Consider the following 16,643-nt stretch of genomic DNA (forward strand, 5'->3'; position numbering starts at 1 on the left):
AGGAGGAAAATAAGAAAAAATATATTTTGAGCCAAATAGTGTGCAAAAACCTTTAATTAAATAACAAAATATTATTTTAACATAATAGACTCAACAGCAGCATTGTGGGTAACATGTAAGAACAGTCCCATGTACCGTAAGTAACGACAAAAGCCATGTTCTGGCTAACAAGTGAGGAGAAACTTTAATCCTCAGGCACCACAATCTTCTAGTGAATCCCAGGAATTCCTCATCACTGCTGTCAGAGTTTAGGAAGCTCAGGTCCACACAGTCATTAGTGTCACTTTCTTCACTGTCCTCATATAGCATACCATCTTCGGTGCCATCTAAGGCATTGCTAATCCCACATTTTTTTAATGAACTTATAACCGTTTCATCCTTTTATGATTGCCATGATGTCTTCACCCACTCACAAACTTGAGTGATAGTGGGCCTCTTCATGTGTCCAGTTGGTGTCAGGTCATGATTGCCAGCAGCCATCCATTTATTCCACTCTTTTCGCATGTAGACTTTAAACGACTTGTTTATAGAAACATCGAGAGTTTGCAGCTGGCTGGTAAGCCCCCCAGGAATTACCGCAAGATGGGTCTTCACTTCTTTAAACACTTTTTTTGTGTTTTCACTAATATGTGCCCTGAACTGGTCTAGCACTAACAGGGCTGTTTTTTTCAGAAGTCCTCCAGGACAATTGGACCACACTTTATCAACCCACAGTCTCATTCCGTTCTCGTCCATCCATCCTTTCTCGTGAACGTGCACAACAACTCCTCGTGGGATAGCTTCTTTGGGCATGGTCTTTCTTTTAAAAATTAACATTGGTGGTAGTTTCGTGCCATCGGCACAGCAGGACAACACAACTGTGTAGTGTTTTTTTTTCATGTTCTGCAGTTTTTACCGTTACCGTTTTGGCACCCTTTGCCTCAACAGTTCTGTTGGATGGCACGTCAAAGGTTAGAGGGACTTCATCCATATTCCCAATCTGGCCTAATTCATATCCATTTTTCTTTCTGCTGTCAATTACAAACTTGTGGAAAGACAGAATCTTAGCTTCATATTCTTGTGGCATTTTTTGCGCAATTCTAGTTTCGGTGCGCATAGCAAGGCCACATCTCTTCATAAATCTGAAGCACCATGATGGTGATCCAGTGAAGTCCTTGATGCCTTTCTCAGCAGCAATCCGCTTGGCTTCGCATATGATCATTTTCGCTGAGACCGAAAGGCCATTATTTCTGTGGCCTATGATCCACTCTTTTACATCCACGTCTAACTCTGGCCACTTTGCACCACGCCTACGAAGACCAGATCTGCTTTTTCCTGCTTCTTGCACCTCATCCTCCTGTTTCCTCCACTCTCTTATTTTTCAGTTGGAGGCGGTCCGAAATGTCTCTCTGCTGCTCAGTTCCCATGCTCTTCAGCGTATTTTATAACCTCCAGTTTAAAGGGAATTTTATATGCATGCCTTTTCTGCTTTGACATTCTTGAAAAATGCGCACTATGCAGCAGCTAACTGTACGGTATTTTTCTGCAACAAAATACAGTACTGAAACAATTGTCAGCTCTGTCCTTCATATTTATTTATGGGGGCATTGTAACTGAGAATATGAATGAATACTACCGCTGTAGAAAAGATATGGGCTGCACATCCAAAAATCACAAGTTGATCTAGTGGTGTTAGGCAAAAATGTACTGTATTCAACTGAACAAGAAGTTTTTGGGGATAACACTGTTATGGGGATCTGTGGTGACGCACTGGTATGGGGAATCTGCAGGGTACACACTTATTGAGAGACCTGCAGATGACGCACTGTTATGGGGATTTGTGGTGATGCACTGTTATGGGGATCTGCAAGGTAAACAATTATTGGGGGATCTGCTGATGACGCACTGTTATGGGGATCCGCAAGGTAAACAATTATTGGGGGGATCTGCTGATGACGCACTGTTATGGAGGATGTTACACCAAATATGGCTGCAACCCCCATCATTCGTCTGAATACACCCATTGGTACAGTATATTCTGAAGGATGATGGGGGTTATGCTTTACTTCCAATGTGTACTCACCTCTCCCAAGGATCTCGGACTAGTGTAAATAACAAGTGTTACACTATCCATTGTGCAGGGATAAGCTATCTGATTGGTGGAGACAGCTCAGCAACAGTTCCCTCCACCAATCAATATCTCTCCCTGCAAAGGAGGAGGAGAATCATGCCTCTCTCCCCCCTCTGCTTTAGGGCTCAGTGTGCGGCGGAGCCCAGAATTCTCCATGCTGCCAGCTACTGGTATTTGCTGGTCTACTGCAGCGCATGCGCAGATCGAGAGCTCAGTAACAGCGAGAATTATCTGCGCATGCACTGGATCGGCGGCCATTTTCTTGAAGTCCTGTGTGGTAGACACAGGCACTCATTCTAGAAACTGGAAACTCCGGATTCCGAATTCCGGAAGTGCAATGGCGCCGGCGAGCATTATGTCACCCGCGCACAGCCGAATACCGGAGATGACAGCGACAAACACCGGAGATGGCCGCGCCGCCACCCCCAGCTCCAGGCCTGCTCCATTGCCCCACCGGTGACCCTGCTTCCTACCAGTCTGCTCCGCAGCCACCGCCAACCCCTCAGTAAGCAATATTTTCTTCTTTTTCCCTATTTTTTTTCACTATTCCGATTGTAAGACGCACCCCCATTCCCCCCCAATTTGGGGGAAATAAAAGTGCATCTTACAAAGCGGAAAATACGGTACCTTGTTCCAGAAGATTTGAGGCTTATCTATGTGCCGTTTTGCGCATTGTAGGTGAGATACTTTGTGGCATTTGTGCAGTAATGGCTTTCTTTTGGCGGCTCGACCATGCAGCCCATTTTTCTTCAAGTGGCTCCTTATTGTGCACCTTCAAACAGCCACACTGCTAGTTTTCAGAGAGTCCTGTATTTTAGCTGATATTATTTGTGGGTTTCTCTTTGAATCCCAAATAATTTTCCTGGCCGTTGTGGACGACATTTTTGTTGGTCTACCTGATCGTGATTTTGTTTTTACAGAGCCCCTGATTTTCCATTTGTTAAAAACAGTTTGAACGCTGCTGACTGGCATTACCAACTCCTTGGATATCTTTTTGTATCCCTTTAATGTTTTATACAGTTCAACTACCTTTTCCCATAGATCCATTGCCAATTCTTTTGCTTTCCCCATGACTCAATGTAGAAACGTCAGTGGCTAGATGAAAGATGGAAGAGTCTGTCTAGATCCCAAAAACTCACTCAGCCATAATACACGCACACTGATTACAAGCAAACAGGTCACAGGTGAGGATGTTACCTTTGGTAGCCATTCAAACCCATTTGTGTCAACGTCTGTGCATGTTATCAGGCCAAAATCACCAGAGTATGTGAACGTTTGATCAGGGTCATTTGGATGTTTTGGGTTGTCATTATTATTTAACCTCTTTCAGCCATCGGACGGAATAGTACGTCCAAAGGCAGCAACTCCGCTTTGATGCGGGCTCCGACGGTGAGCCCGCATCAAAGTCGGGACATCTCAGCTGTTTTGAACAGCTGACACGTGCCCACAATAGGCGTGGGCGGATCATGATCCGCCCATACCTATTAACTAGTTAAATGCCACTGTCAAACTCTGACAGCGGCATTTAACGCATTTCCGGCCATGATCAGGCGTCAGCATGACAACCAGAGGTCTCCTTGAGACCTCTATGGTTGCTGATGCCGGATTGTTGGTTGTTGATGCCGGATGGTCGGTGCTCATAACAATGCAGTAATTCTACTACATAGAGGCGATCTGAGCATCGCCTCTATGTAGCAGAGCCAATCAAGTTGTGGCAGCTTTTAGCCTTGAAGCAAAAAGTAAAAAAAAAAGTTTTTAAAAATATGAAAAAAATAAAAATATATATAAAAGTTCAAATCACCCCCCTTTTGCCCCATTAAAATTGAAACAATAATAATAAAAAAAATAATCAAACCTACACATATTTGGTATCGCCGAGTTCAGAATCGCCCGATCTATCAATAACAAAAAGGATTAACCGGATTGATAAACGGCATAGCGAGAAAAAAGTCAAAACCCCAGAATTACGTGGTTTTGTTTGGTCGTTGCAACACTGCATTAACCCCTTCCCGACCTGTGACACAGCGTATGAAAGTCGGGGCCAATCCGACCTGTGACGCATATGCTGTGTCACAGAATGATCGCGTCCCTGCAGATCGGGTGAAAGGGTTAACTCCAATTTCACCGGATCTGCAGGGACAGGGGGAGTGGTGCTTCAGCCCAGGGGGGGGGGGGGTGGCTTCACCCCCTCGTGGCTACGATCGCTCGGATTGGCTGTTGAAAGTGAAACTGCCAATCAGAGCGATTTGTAATATTTCACCCAAAAAAACGGTGAAATATTACAATCCAGCCATGGCCGATGCTGCAATATCATCGGCCATGGCTGAAAAACCTAATCTGTACCCCTCCACACCCACCGATCTCCTCCCCAGTCCTCCGTTATGTGGTCCGCCCCCCTAAGTCGTCCTGTCCGCTCCCCCCGTCGTCCTGTCCGCTCCCCCTGTGCTCCGGTCACCCCCCTTGATACTTACCGGGCCTCCCGGTGACCGTTCGTCTTCTCCATGGGCGCCGCCATCTTCCAAAATGGCGGGCGCATGCGCAGTGCGCCCGCCGAATCTGCCGGACGGCAGATTCGTTTCAGATATATTTTGATCACTGCAATATAGCCTATCACAGTGATCAAAATAAAAAAAATAGTAAATGACCCCCCCCTTTATCACCCCCATAGGTAGGGACAATAATAAAAATAAATAAAATATTTTTTTTTCTTTTTCTACTAGGGTTAGAACTAGGGTTAGGGTTAGGGCATGTGCACACAGTGCGGATTTGGCTGCGAATCCGCAGCGGATTGGCCGCGAATCCGCAGCGGATTGGCCGCGGATACGCAGCGGATTGGCCGCGGATCCGCAACGGATTGGCCGCTGCGAATTCGTAGCAGTTTTCCATCAGGTTTACAGTACCATGTACACCTATGGAAAACCAAATCCGCTGTGCCCATGGTGCAGAAAATTCCGTGCAGAAACGCTGCGTTGTATTTTCCGCAGCATGTCAATTCTTTGTGCGGATTCCGCAGCGTTTTACACCTGTTCCTCAATAGGAATCCGCAGGTGAAATCCGCACAAAAAAACACTGGAAATCTGCAGGTAAAACGCAGTGCCTTTTACCTGCAGATTTTTCAAAAATCGTGCGGAAGAATCTCACACGAATCCGCAACGTGGGCACATAGCCTTAGGGTTAGAATTAGAGTTAGGGTTGGAATTAGGGCTAGGGTTGGAAATAGGGTTAAGATTAGGCTTGTGGTTAGGGTTAAGGTTAGGGGTGTGTTGGGGTTACAGTTGTGGTTAGGGTTGGGATTAGGGTTAGGGTTGGGATTAGGGTTAGGGATTAGGCTTACGGGTGTGTTGGGGTTAGGGTTGTGGTTAGGGGTGTGTTGGGGTTAGGGTTGTGATTAGGGTTATGGCTACAGTTGAGATTAGGGTTAGGGGTGTGTTGGGGTTAGTGTTGAAGTTAGAATTGAGGGGTTTCCACTGTTTATTCACATCAGGGGTCTCCAAACGCAACATGGCGCCACCATTGATTCCAGCCAATCTTGCGTTCAAAAAGTCAAATGGTGCTCCCTCCCTTCCAAGCCCCGACGTGCGCCCAAACAGTGGTTTACCCCCACATATGGGGTACCAGCGTACTCAGGACAAACTGGGCAACAACTATTGGGGTCCAATTTCTCCTGTTATCCTTGCGAAAATAAAAAATTACTTGCTAAAAGAGGGATTTTTGTGTACTCACCGTAAAATCCTTTTCTCCGAGCCAATCATTGGGGGACACAGACCGTGGGTGTTATGCTGCTTGCCACTAGGAGGACACTAAGTGATACAAAGAAAGTTAGCTCCTCCCCTGCAGTATACACCCTCCTGCTGGCCCTCAGCTAACCAGTTCGGTGTAAAAAGCAGTAGGAGATCAGTAACAACATATTAGCTTACAGCATGTCATATCATATATGAGAGTATAGCATATCGGATTATAAAAACACAAGCATAAGCCAATACCAGGGTGGGAGCTGTGTCCCCCAATGATTGGCTCGGAGAAAAGGATTTTACGGTGAGTACACAAAAATCCCTCTTTCTCCTACACCTCATTGGGGGACACAGACCGTGGGACGTACCAAAGCAGTCCCTGGGTGGGGACAACGTCAGATCAGGCCCTGTGTAACTGCTACTTACAAGTGCGCCACCGCGGCCTGCAGAGTCCGCCTGCCCAGAGCCACATCTGTGGAAGTCTGGGAATTATAATGCTTCAAGAATGCATGCGGACTGGACGAATCCGCAAGCTTGCAGGCGTGTCTTGTCGACGCCTGGTGCCTAGAACCCACGATAGACAGGGAGATAGGCTGTCATCTAACACAGAAGGACTCCTGGATGGAGAAAAGAATACACCAGGCTAAATGGCCGATGAAGACGGCCAAACCCTTCCTGTAAACGTCAGGAAGCCTTCCTCTTACCGTTAGGAAACCCAAGATACAGTGTCCAACCTTGGGAGGGACGCCGTCCTCAAGACGTACCTACTCAAAGCACTCGCTTCGTTCGGAATATGGGGAACCCATTCCATTTTGTGGACTGGTGCCAAAAGAGATGAGGGAAGAACTATGCCTGTTGTGAATTTGGTTTTTGGGCTCCCCCGGTGGTCACTGGTGGTACTGGACTTGTGTGCTTCACTTTCTCTGTTCACCTGTTTCCATCAGGATATGGGAGTATCCTATTTAGCCTTGCTGCTCAGTTATTCTAGTGCCGGCCATCAATGTAACCAGAGCCTTTCTGTTGCATGTTCCTGCTTCTAGACTACTATCAGCTAAGTTGGACTCTTAGTCCTAAGTTTGTTTGCATTTTTGTTCCAGTTCACAGTTATGTTATGTTTCTGTAGCTGGAAGCTCTTGTGGGCCGAAATTACCACTCCGGTGTCATGAGTTGACACATGAGTCTTAAAGTAATTTCTGGATGGTATTTTAATAGGGTTTTCAGCTGACCGTGAAGTTCCCTATTGTATCTTCTTACTATCTAGTAAGCGGACCTCGCTTTGCTGAACCTACCTTCATACTGCGTATGTCTTTTCCTCTGAACTCACCGTCAATATATGTGGGGGGCTTCTGTCTCCTTTTTGGGGGAATTTCCCTAGAGGTAAGCCAGGTCTGTTTTTTCCTCTATTAGGGTTAGTTAGTTCTCCGGCTGGCGCTGGGCGTCTAGGGATAAAACGTAGGTACGTCACCCGGCCACTGTTAGTTGTGTGGTAGGTTTAGCTCACGGTCAGCTCGAGATTCCATCACCCAAGAGCTAGTCTGTTATTTAAGTTCTCTGACGTTCCCTTGCCATTGGGAACCATGACATATGCCCTCATGACAGTAGTGATACAATACCACCTTGCCTTGAAGGAAATAAGGGAAAAAGGTCTGAAAAGACCCGTTAGCCCCGAAGACTCGTCAGGATGAGGATATCGCCGAGAAAAAAAGGGGGGCGACCTTCCCTAATAGAATAGATCCCAATGATCTAACGGTATGCAATAAGGAAGAACTACATGTGAAAACATCCTGCGAGGTGGTCCCTACTTGCAGTTTTGTTGCAGAAAGACAGAAAGCTATCAGCTCCGCAAGCGAACTGACGTGGTCAGTGCGGATTTTCGAGGATCACTGGGGTCCTTTCTGCTTCTGAAAAAACTCTCGGAAGTGGAAACTGGTACCACGGAATAACCAGAGCATGCAGTGCGATGGCTCTTGGATCTCGAGGCCGAACAACAAACTCGAGTACACAGGCGATCAGTCAGGACGCCATCCGAACTACAACTGTAGAGCTCCAGTGAAGGCGGGTCTGATGGAAGAACTTCCAGGTGAAGTTCACACTCACTTGAGGTGAAACCCTGACAGCTAAATATGTTCGCAGCCCAGAGTTCTACTCCTGGGACATGTACTGCCAAGATCACCGAGTGATAGATCTCGGCCCATGTGAGGTACCTTGGCCAAGGCGCTTGAACGTGGGTACTCGCTAGATGATTGACTTATGACACAGCCGTGGCGCTGTCCAATTGAAATCGGCTAGGTTGACCCGCCATAAGGTAGTGGACCTACTATAGGACTACCTTTGAGATCTCCAGAGCAATGATCGGGAGAAGAGGCCTGGCAGTGGAAGTTACTAGTAACCATGGAACCGGGAGAAAAAAACCCCGGATGAAGAAAGAGCTCAGAGACTATCGTCCGAAAGGCTGCTTGACTTGCTGAAAAAACTAACGGAGCGAAGGAAACTGCTTCCATTGTCGTCTCCGTTGTTGTTGTTTTTTTTTTTTTTTTTAAGAAACCTCCCAGCAAATCGAATGAAATGAGGGGATGAGTGAGCAAGAGCGCGAGCTCCCTGTTGAAAAACCATGACCTTGTCTGGAGGGAAATTCACCACCCTTCTGGAAGAATACCGGATCATCCTCAAAAAGGATATCTGCTGGGCTGGAAATGAGAAGTTGTCTAAGTCTAGCTTCCAGTCCAGGTGAGAGGATATCACAAGTGATATAGACGACTCAGCGTAGTCCTGCAAGGGCTTGTAAACAGTCGGCCAAACAGGGCAGAACGGCCACGCCTCTAGGTGCAAGATGACAGCCGCCATGACCCTTGCGAACACTCTGGGTGCGGTAGCAAGGCCGAAGGACAAGGTCGTGACTTAAATGCTGTTCACGAATGGAAAAGCAAAGGAATTTTGAAGAGGTTAGGCATCCCGAATGTCGATGGATGCCAGAGACTGCACCTTTTTTGTTGAAGTAATAGCTGAGCGGAGGAACTCCATTCGAAGAAGAAGAACCTTGTGAAAAAGTTGTTAGAAGTTTGAGGTCCGGGATCGGACCTACTTCTCGATCCCTTTTTAGGAACCAAGATCCCGTAGATCTAGACTGTCCTGGACAACCCTTTCACTGTTGGTCGGGGCTGTAGGAATGTACGATCCTTGGTTAGTCTCCCGCTGAAAAATTTGATTGACCAGCTGAACTGTCTTCAGGAAAGGGGTACTGGTGTGATCAAAGTAGTTAAGGTCTCCAGGCAGGAGACCGTTGCTCTAGCAATCCATGCGGCGGCTATGGAGGGTAGAGGGCTGGACCCGTAGCCGCAAAACGGAACAAACCAGATTTGCTATTCGACAGAGCGTGGCATTTTTAATTGAGGACATATCGGGCAGGGATACTGGTAGGTAAACCACAGGAGATTGCACCCGGTTAATCTGCCGAGTGGCAGAATGCGCCGCTGCTTCCAGCAGGTCATAGAGTTAAAAATTAGGAGCCTCGATCCACCATCCTCCTAACAGGGAAGTGGAGAGGGAACATTGGCCTTCTTGCATCTTCTGTTAAATAGTGGTGATGCAGAGGGGGGTGCTCAGACGCCCGAAAAAAGGGTGCCTCTGTACATCCACAGAGTTCAGGTCTCCGGGTGGACAGGACAGGTTGTCTGGCGTTAGACCTGGATGCAGAAAAAGGATACCTGGAAGCGACCTTCATGTGCCCGTCTGTTGATGGTGTGGGGAGACCGGCGCCCTTTAAAGTGCCTGTCGCCCTTAAAAATCAGACCAGGCATAGCATCCCACGTAGAGGCTTCTATCCAGTGACTCGCATATCCGGACTGGATGGCAAAAGCTCTACGAGGGAGTTTAGACTGAGGGAACTTGTTACACTGGGATAAACTGGGATCAGCGGCAGAGGGCTCCTCATTTATGACCAGTTTCGGATTGGTCATGTGCCTTTAAGACCAGGGAATACTGGTCGTGTGCCTTTAAGACCAGGGAATACTGGTCGTGTGTCTTTAAGACCAGGGAATACTGGTCGTGTGCCTTTAAGACCAGGGAATACTGGTCGTGTGCCTTTAAGACCAGGGAATCCTGGTCGTGTGCCTTTAAGACCAGGGAATACTGGTCGTGTGCCTTTAAGACCAGGGAATCCTGGTCGTGTGCCTTTAAGACCAGGGAATACTGTGTGCGTTTAAGACCAGGGGATACTTACTGGTCACGTGTCTTTAAGACCCTGAAATTCTGGTCACGCGCCTTTAAGACCAGGGAATACTGGTCACGCGCCTTTAAGACCAGGGAATACTGTTCACGTGCCTTTAAGACCAGGGAATACTGGTCATGTCCCTTAAGACCAGGGAATACTGGTCATGTCCCTTAAGACCAGGGAATACTGGTCATGTCCCTTAAGACCAGGGAATACTGGTCATGTCCCTTAAGACCAGGGAATACTGGTCACGTGCCTTTAAGACCAGGGAATACTGGTCACGTGCCTTTAAGACCAGGGAATACTGGTCACGTGCCTTTAAGACCAGAGAATACTGGTCGTGTGACTTTTAGGTAAAATCTCGCAGCGAGCGAGAAACGCCAATTCCGGGGGCGGAGCCACAGACACGACGTGGGCGGAGCCTCGAGACTTCCATGAATAGGCCCAAGCCGGGGCGTAAATTTCTGCAGCCGGCGCCAGCGTAGAAGTTAGGGGTGGTCACCCGTTGCTCGAGAAAATCAAGCGCTTCCGTGCCAGGCGAAAAAACGCCAGGAAAAAAATTCAGAGCCGCCTTAAGGCGCCACAGTCTGTGGTGCGGCCTACACATCGGCCGAAGCCAGGAGCTAAATTTTGTAGCCAGCTGGAGCGTTACCTCAGGGAGGTGGGCCACAGGGAAGCCTGAGACTGCCTGTGAATATGCCGCTGCAGAAGCCCATCGCTGGCAGGATCCACTCACCAACGGTGCGCGTCCCGGCATGGAGCCGCCGCGGATGTCGGGTATTGCAGGGATGGAGGGATAAACCTCAATCCGTCATCTCTCTTGTTAGGGAGGTGGAGAGGAACCATCTGCCTCCTTGTGTTATCCGCTTTCACAGTGGTGGGACAGTGGGGGCTGCCCGGACCATGGAGAGGGGCTTCTGTACATCCACGAAGTTCAGCCCATCGGGACCGTGAAGGCACCTTCGCCCCTGAAGGGGATTTCAACTGCGGCCTAGTCCGGCTGGAAAAGCCGGGGACTAAATTTATGGAGCCTGCCGGTGGAGCGCGTCGGCGGGCCGCGCGCCGAGTGATTGCCGCTGGCATACCGGCCAGTGGCACCCCCAGGACCGCATCTTCCACGCAGGCAGCGTGAGGAAGAATGGCCCCCGAGATCTGCAGGGCGCCTCTCGTCCCAGACGAGAAGCGCCGATATAGGGGGCGGGGTTACGGCCGTGGGAGGGATGTGCCCACTGCGGCCTACTCCAGCTGAAAAGCCGGGGACTAACTTTCCAGCCTGCCTGGGGATGCGCGGCGGCCGCAACGGAGCGACGCTAACCGCCGCAGATCCCGACCGCCGGCGCCTCTCCCCAGGGGCTCTGCCGCAAGTACCGCCGGCGCCTACCCCATAGAGGCCACTGCGGCCTACTCCGGCTGAAAAGCCGGGGACTAAATTTCCGGCCTGCCCGGCGGTGCGGTGGCGCGGCCGCAAAGCGATCCGGAGCGCAGGAGGGGAACTCCTGATGTACTCACGGTCCGGTAATGCAGGTCCCCCTGTCCCTGCGCGCTCCATCCTCATCCTCTTCTGTAATCCTTTTGGGCTCTGCCGCAAGTATGCAACGCCATGGGTATGTCGGGCCACCGGAGAGGAACATTAGAGCAGGCTCTATGTGCTCGCCGTCTTGCAGGGGGAAGGGAGATCGGGACCAAAGATGGAAGCCCGTCGCCCCAGTAAAAATTGGCGTGCTCCCGCGTCGCAGGAGAGGGACGGGGAGGTATACTCGCCGTGCTCGCCTGTTGCTGGTTCGGGGGAGAGCGGGTCCTATAAAAAAGGATCCGTCGCCCCCTTCACTCCGTTGAATAAAAAATAAAAATTTAAATTAAAATAAGAAAGTTGGGGTCTGAAAACAGACCCAAGTGCCTCCTACAGACACTAAGCAAGAACTGGTTAGCTGAGGGCCAGCTGGAGGGTGTATACTGCAGGGGAGGAGCTAACTTTCTTTGTATCACTTAGTGTCCTCCTAGTGGCAAGCAGCATAACACCCACGGTCTGTGTCCCCCAATGAGGCGTAGGAGAAACATAATTTTTGAGGAAAGAACAATTATTTTTTATTTTCACGGCTCTGCGTTATAAACTTATGTGAAGCACTTGGGGGTTGAAAGTGCTCACCACACATCTAGATAAGTTCCTTGGGAGGTATAGTTTCCAAAATGGGGTCACTTGTGGGGTGTTTCTACTGTTTAGGCACATCAGGGGCTCTGCAAATGCAACGTGACGCCCGCAGACCATTCCATCAAAGTCTGCATTTCAAATGTCACTACTTCCCTTCCAAACCCTGACGTGCGCCCAAACAGTGGTTTACCCCCACATATGGGGTACCAGCGTACTCAGGAGAAACTGGACAACAACTTTTGGGGTCAAATTTCTCCTGTTACCCTTGGGAAAATTAAAAAATTCTGGACTAAAAAAATATTTTTGAGGAAAGAAAACACATTTATTATTTTCACGGCTCTGCGTTATAAACTTTTGTGAAGCACTTGGGGGTTCAAAGTGCTCACCACACATCTAGATAAGTTCCCTTGGGGGTCTAGTTTCCAAAATGGGGTCACTTGTAGGTGTCCGCTAACGATTGGAGCTAATTTTCCATTCAAAAAGTCAAATGGCACGCCTCCCCTTCCGAGCCTTGCCGTGCACCCAAACAGTGGTTTACCCCCACATATGAGGTATCGGCGTACTCAGGAGAAATTGACCAACAAATTTTAGGATCCATTTTATCCTGTTGCCCATGTGAAAATGAAAAAATTGAGGCTAAAAGAAATTTTGTGTGAAAAAAAAGTACTTTTTCATTTTTACGGATCAATTTGTGAAGCACCTGAGGGTTTAAAGTGCTCACTATGCATCTAGATAAGTTCCTTGGGGGGTCTAGTTTCCAACATGGGGTCACTTGTGGGGGAGCTCCAATGTTTAGACACACAGGGGCTCTCCAAACCTGACATGGTGTCCACTAGCGATGGAGATAATTTTTCATTCAAAAAGTCAAATGGCACGCCTCCCCTTACGAGCCTTGCCGTGCACCCAAACAGTGGTTTACCCCCACATATGAGGTATCGGCGTACTCAGGAGAAATTGCCCAACAAATTTTAGGATCCATTTTATCCTGTTGCCCATGTGAAAATGAAAAAATTGAGGCTAAAAGAAATTTTGTGTGAAAAAAAAGTACTTTTTCATTTTTACGGATCAATTTGTGAAGCACCTGAGGGTTTAAAGTGCTCACTATGCATCTAGATAAGTTCCTTGGGGGGTCTAGTTTCCAAAATGGGGTCACTTGTGGGGGAGCTCCAATGTTTAGGCACACAGGGGCTCTCCAAACCTGACATGGTGTCCACGAGCGATGGAGATAATTTTTCATTCAAAAAGTCAAATGGCGCTCCTTCCCTTCCGAGCCTTACCATGTGCCCAAACAGTGGTTTACCGCCACATATGAGGTATCGGCGTACTCAGGACAAATTGGACAACAACGTTCGTGGTCCAGTTTCTCCTTTTACCCTTGGGAAAATAAAAAAATTGTTGCGAAAAGATCATTTTTGTGACTAAAAAGTTAAATGTTAATTTTTTCCTTCCATGTTGCTTCTGCTGCTGTGAAACACCTGAAGGGTTAATAAACTTCTTGAATGTTTTTTTGAGCACCTTGAGGGGTGCAGATTTTAGAATGGTGTCACTTTTGGGTATTTTCAGCCATATAGAACCCTCAAACTGACTTCAAATGTGAGGTGGTCCCTAAAAAAAATGGTTTTGTAAATTTTGTTGTAAAAATGAAAAATCACTGGTCAAATTTTAACCCCTATAACTTCCTAGCAAAAAAAAAAATTGTTTCCAAAATTGTGCTGATGTAAAGTAGACATGTGGGAAATGTTATTTATTAACTATTTTGTGTCACATAACTCTCTGGTTTAACAGAATAAAAATTCAAAATGTGAAAATTGCAAAATTTTCGCCAAATTTCCGTTTTTTCACAAATAAACTCAGAAATTATCGACCTAAATTTACCACTAACATGAAGCCCAATATGTCACGAAAACACAATCTCAGAATCGCTAGGATCCGTTGAAGCGTTCCTGAGTTATTACCTCATAAAGAGACACTGGTCAGAATTGCAAAAAATGGCCAGGTCATTAAGGTCAAAATAGGCTGGGTCATGAAGGGGTTAAAGTGCAATAACGGGCGATCAAAAGAACGTATCTGCACAAAAATGGTATCATTAAAAATGTCAGCTCGGTATACAAAAAATAAGCCCTCACCCAACCCCCGGATCACGAAAAATTGAGAGGTTATGGGTATCGGAAAATGGCGCAATTTCTTTTTTTTTTTTTTTTTTTTAGTAAAGTTTGAAATTTGAAAGAACCTAGACATATTTGGTGTCTATGAACTCAAAATGACCTGGAGAATAATAATGGCAGGTCAGTTTTAGCATTTAGTGAACCTAGCAAAAAAGCCAAACAAAAAACAAGTGTGGGATTGCACTTTTTTGCAATTTCACTGCACATGGAATTTTTCTCAAAATTTCTAGTACACAACATGGTAAAACAATGGTGCCACTCAAAAGAACAACTCGTCCTGGAAAAAAGAAGCCCTCACATGGCAATACTGACGGAAAAATAAAAAAGTTATGGCTCTGAAAAGGAGGGGAGCGAAAAACAATAAAAGCTCCGGGGGTGAAGGGGTTAAAAAGAAAGAACACAGTAGTTTGCTAATAAATGGCCTCATCCAACCACTATCCATGAGAAGAGAAAAGGGTTGGGTGTCATCATTCATATTCTCTGAAAAAAAGGCCAGGAAAGCAACAATTCTGAATTTCTGAATTCTGCTGGGGTATGTAAACTTTTGAGAACAACTGTATGTGTATATATATATATATATATATATATATATATATATATATATATATATATATATATATATATATATATATATATATATATTCTATTTTTCCACTTCCAGTAGGACAGCCTGAGGACCAATTGTGAAGAATCAGAAATTCTTTAAGACTTTACCTGCCGTCCTCGCTGATATACATTCCGCGCTGTTTTGATTTATCCATAACCTGGTCATAGCTGGAATTGCGGATTTTTATAGGATCTGTTGACGGAAAAACAAAATGTTTCATTATATGAAATTTTCTTGCCTCTTTCAATCAAGTCTTTACAAGTCTAGTAATTTAACACAGATGATATAATGTTTTATGAAGACAATTAACGTGAACCTGCCACCAGGTTTGGCTGATGCGGCCATCACCTTTCAGGGCTCATCTACAGCATTCTGTAATGCTGCAGATAAGCCCCCGATCCGACCTGAAAGATAAGAAAAATACGTCTTATTATACTCACCCGGGGGCGGTCCGGTCCGATAGGTACTGCAGGTCCAGGTCAGGCGCCTCCCATCTTCTTATGATCGCCGCCCTCCTGCTTGCATCATAGCCATGCGCAGGCATACTTATCTGCCCTGTTGAGGGCAGAGGAAAGAACTGCAGTGCGGAGGTGGCAGGAAAGGTCAGAGGCCCGGCACCTACGCACTGCAGTACTGTGCCCTCAACAGGGCAGATAAGTATACCTGTGCTGGAGCGCGGTGCTGGGGAGCCATGAAGCAAGCAGCAGGGCGGCCATCATGAGAAGATGGGAGGTGCCGGACCCGGACCTGCGACACCCATCGGACCGCCCCCCAGGTGAGTATAATAAAACTTATTTTTCTTATCTTACAGGTCGGATCGGGGGCTTATCTGCAGCACTATATAATGGTATAGATAAGCCCTGAAAGGCGGTGGCCGTATCGTATATCAGCCAAACCTGGTGACAGGTTCACTTTAAGTTAGTCCAGAAAGATTTTCTCACCACACTGTGAAAAGTGCTAATTACACTTAGAAGATACATGGACAGCTTGCAGACCATCAAGCCTCAGGTAAGCTCAGTACCATAGGGTAAAAAAGGGTCCAGCACTTATACAAGCCCATTCCTTTCCGAAATGATGCTCTTCCTGTCTGTAATTAGTGACGACATTCCACACTCGGGCATGTGCCGGCTGTAGGCCAACACAGTGGGGTTGGTGTAGTGGGGGAGCGGTGAGGATTGGCTTTGTATTTTTATGCATCATCCTAACAACCCTTGTAATATGTCCAACAAAGGCGAGGACTCGAGATAACATTTTTATGAGACGGAATTAAAACTAAAGAATTCAATCAGGATTTAATTGTAAAAGAGAACTTCTAGATCATTTGTAAATAGAGGAAAAAGAAAGAGCGCAATAATAGTGCACACACAGCTGATATATTCAAAGTGAAAAAAGCTTTATTGAGACTAAGGCCGCTTTCACATTTGCGGTTGTGTCCGCAGCGTTTCTTCCGCAAATATCTGCATGCGTTGTGTATTCCTATCTTTAACATTATCGACGCATGCGTTTTTCTATGTTCGCGTTTTGCCGCGTTTGACGACGCATGCGTCGTCTAGCCGTCTGCGTCTTGGCGCGGAAATGCAACATGTAGTAATTTTTAGAGGCGTCAATTTGCCGCCTGGAAACGCATGCGGCTGATTGCGCAAGGTTTGCGCCCAAAAAACGCATTGTAGT

At 47.0% G+C, this 16,643-nt stretch overlaps 1 protein-coding gene across 1 annotated transcript in view; it reads right to left on the minus strand.

Annotated features, from left to right (window-relative positions):
• Positions 1-15,970, minus strand: part of LOC143775093 (uncharacterized) — a 184,014-nt gene extending 168,044 nt beyond the window's left edge. Inside the window, exons 1-3 of the mRNA XM_077262932.1 lie at positions 15,914-15,970; positions 15,211-15,235; positions 15,080-15,164 (exon numbers count right to left, since the gene is read on the minus strand). Coding sequence (XP_077119047.1) covers positions 15,080-15,164; positions 15,211-15,235; positions 15,914-15,970 — 167 coding nt within the window. The remainder of the gene's footprint in view (positions 1-15,079; positions 15,165-15,210; positions 15,236-15,913) is intronic.
• Positions 15,971-16,643: the final 673 nt, after the last annotated feature.

Source organism: Ranitomeya variabilis, chromosome 5 (assembly GCF_051348905.1).
Source record: "Ranitomeya variabilis isolate aRanVar5 chromosome 5, aRanVar5.hap1, whole genome shotgun sequence".
Lineage (NCBI taxonomy): Eukaryota > Metazoa > Chordata > Amphibia > Anura > Dendrobatidae > Ranitomeya > Ranitomeya variabilis.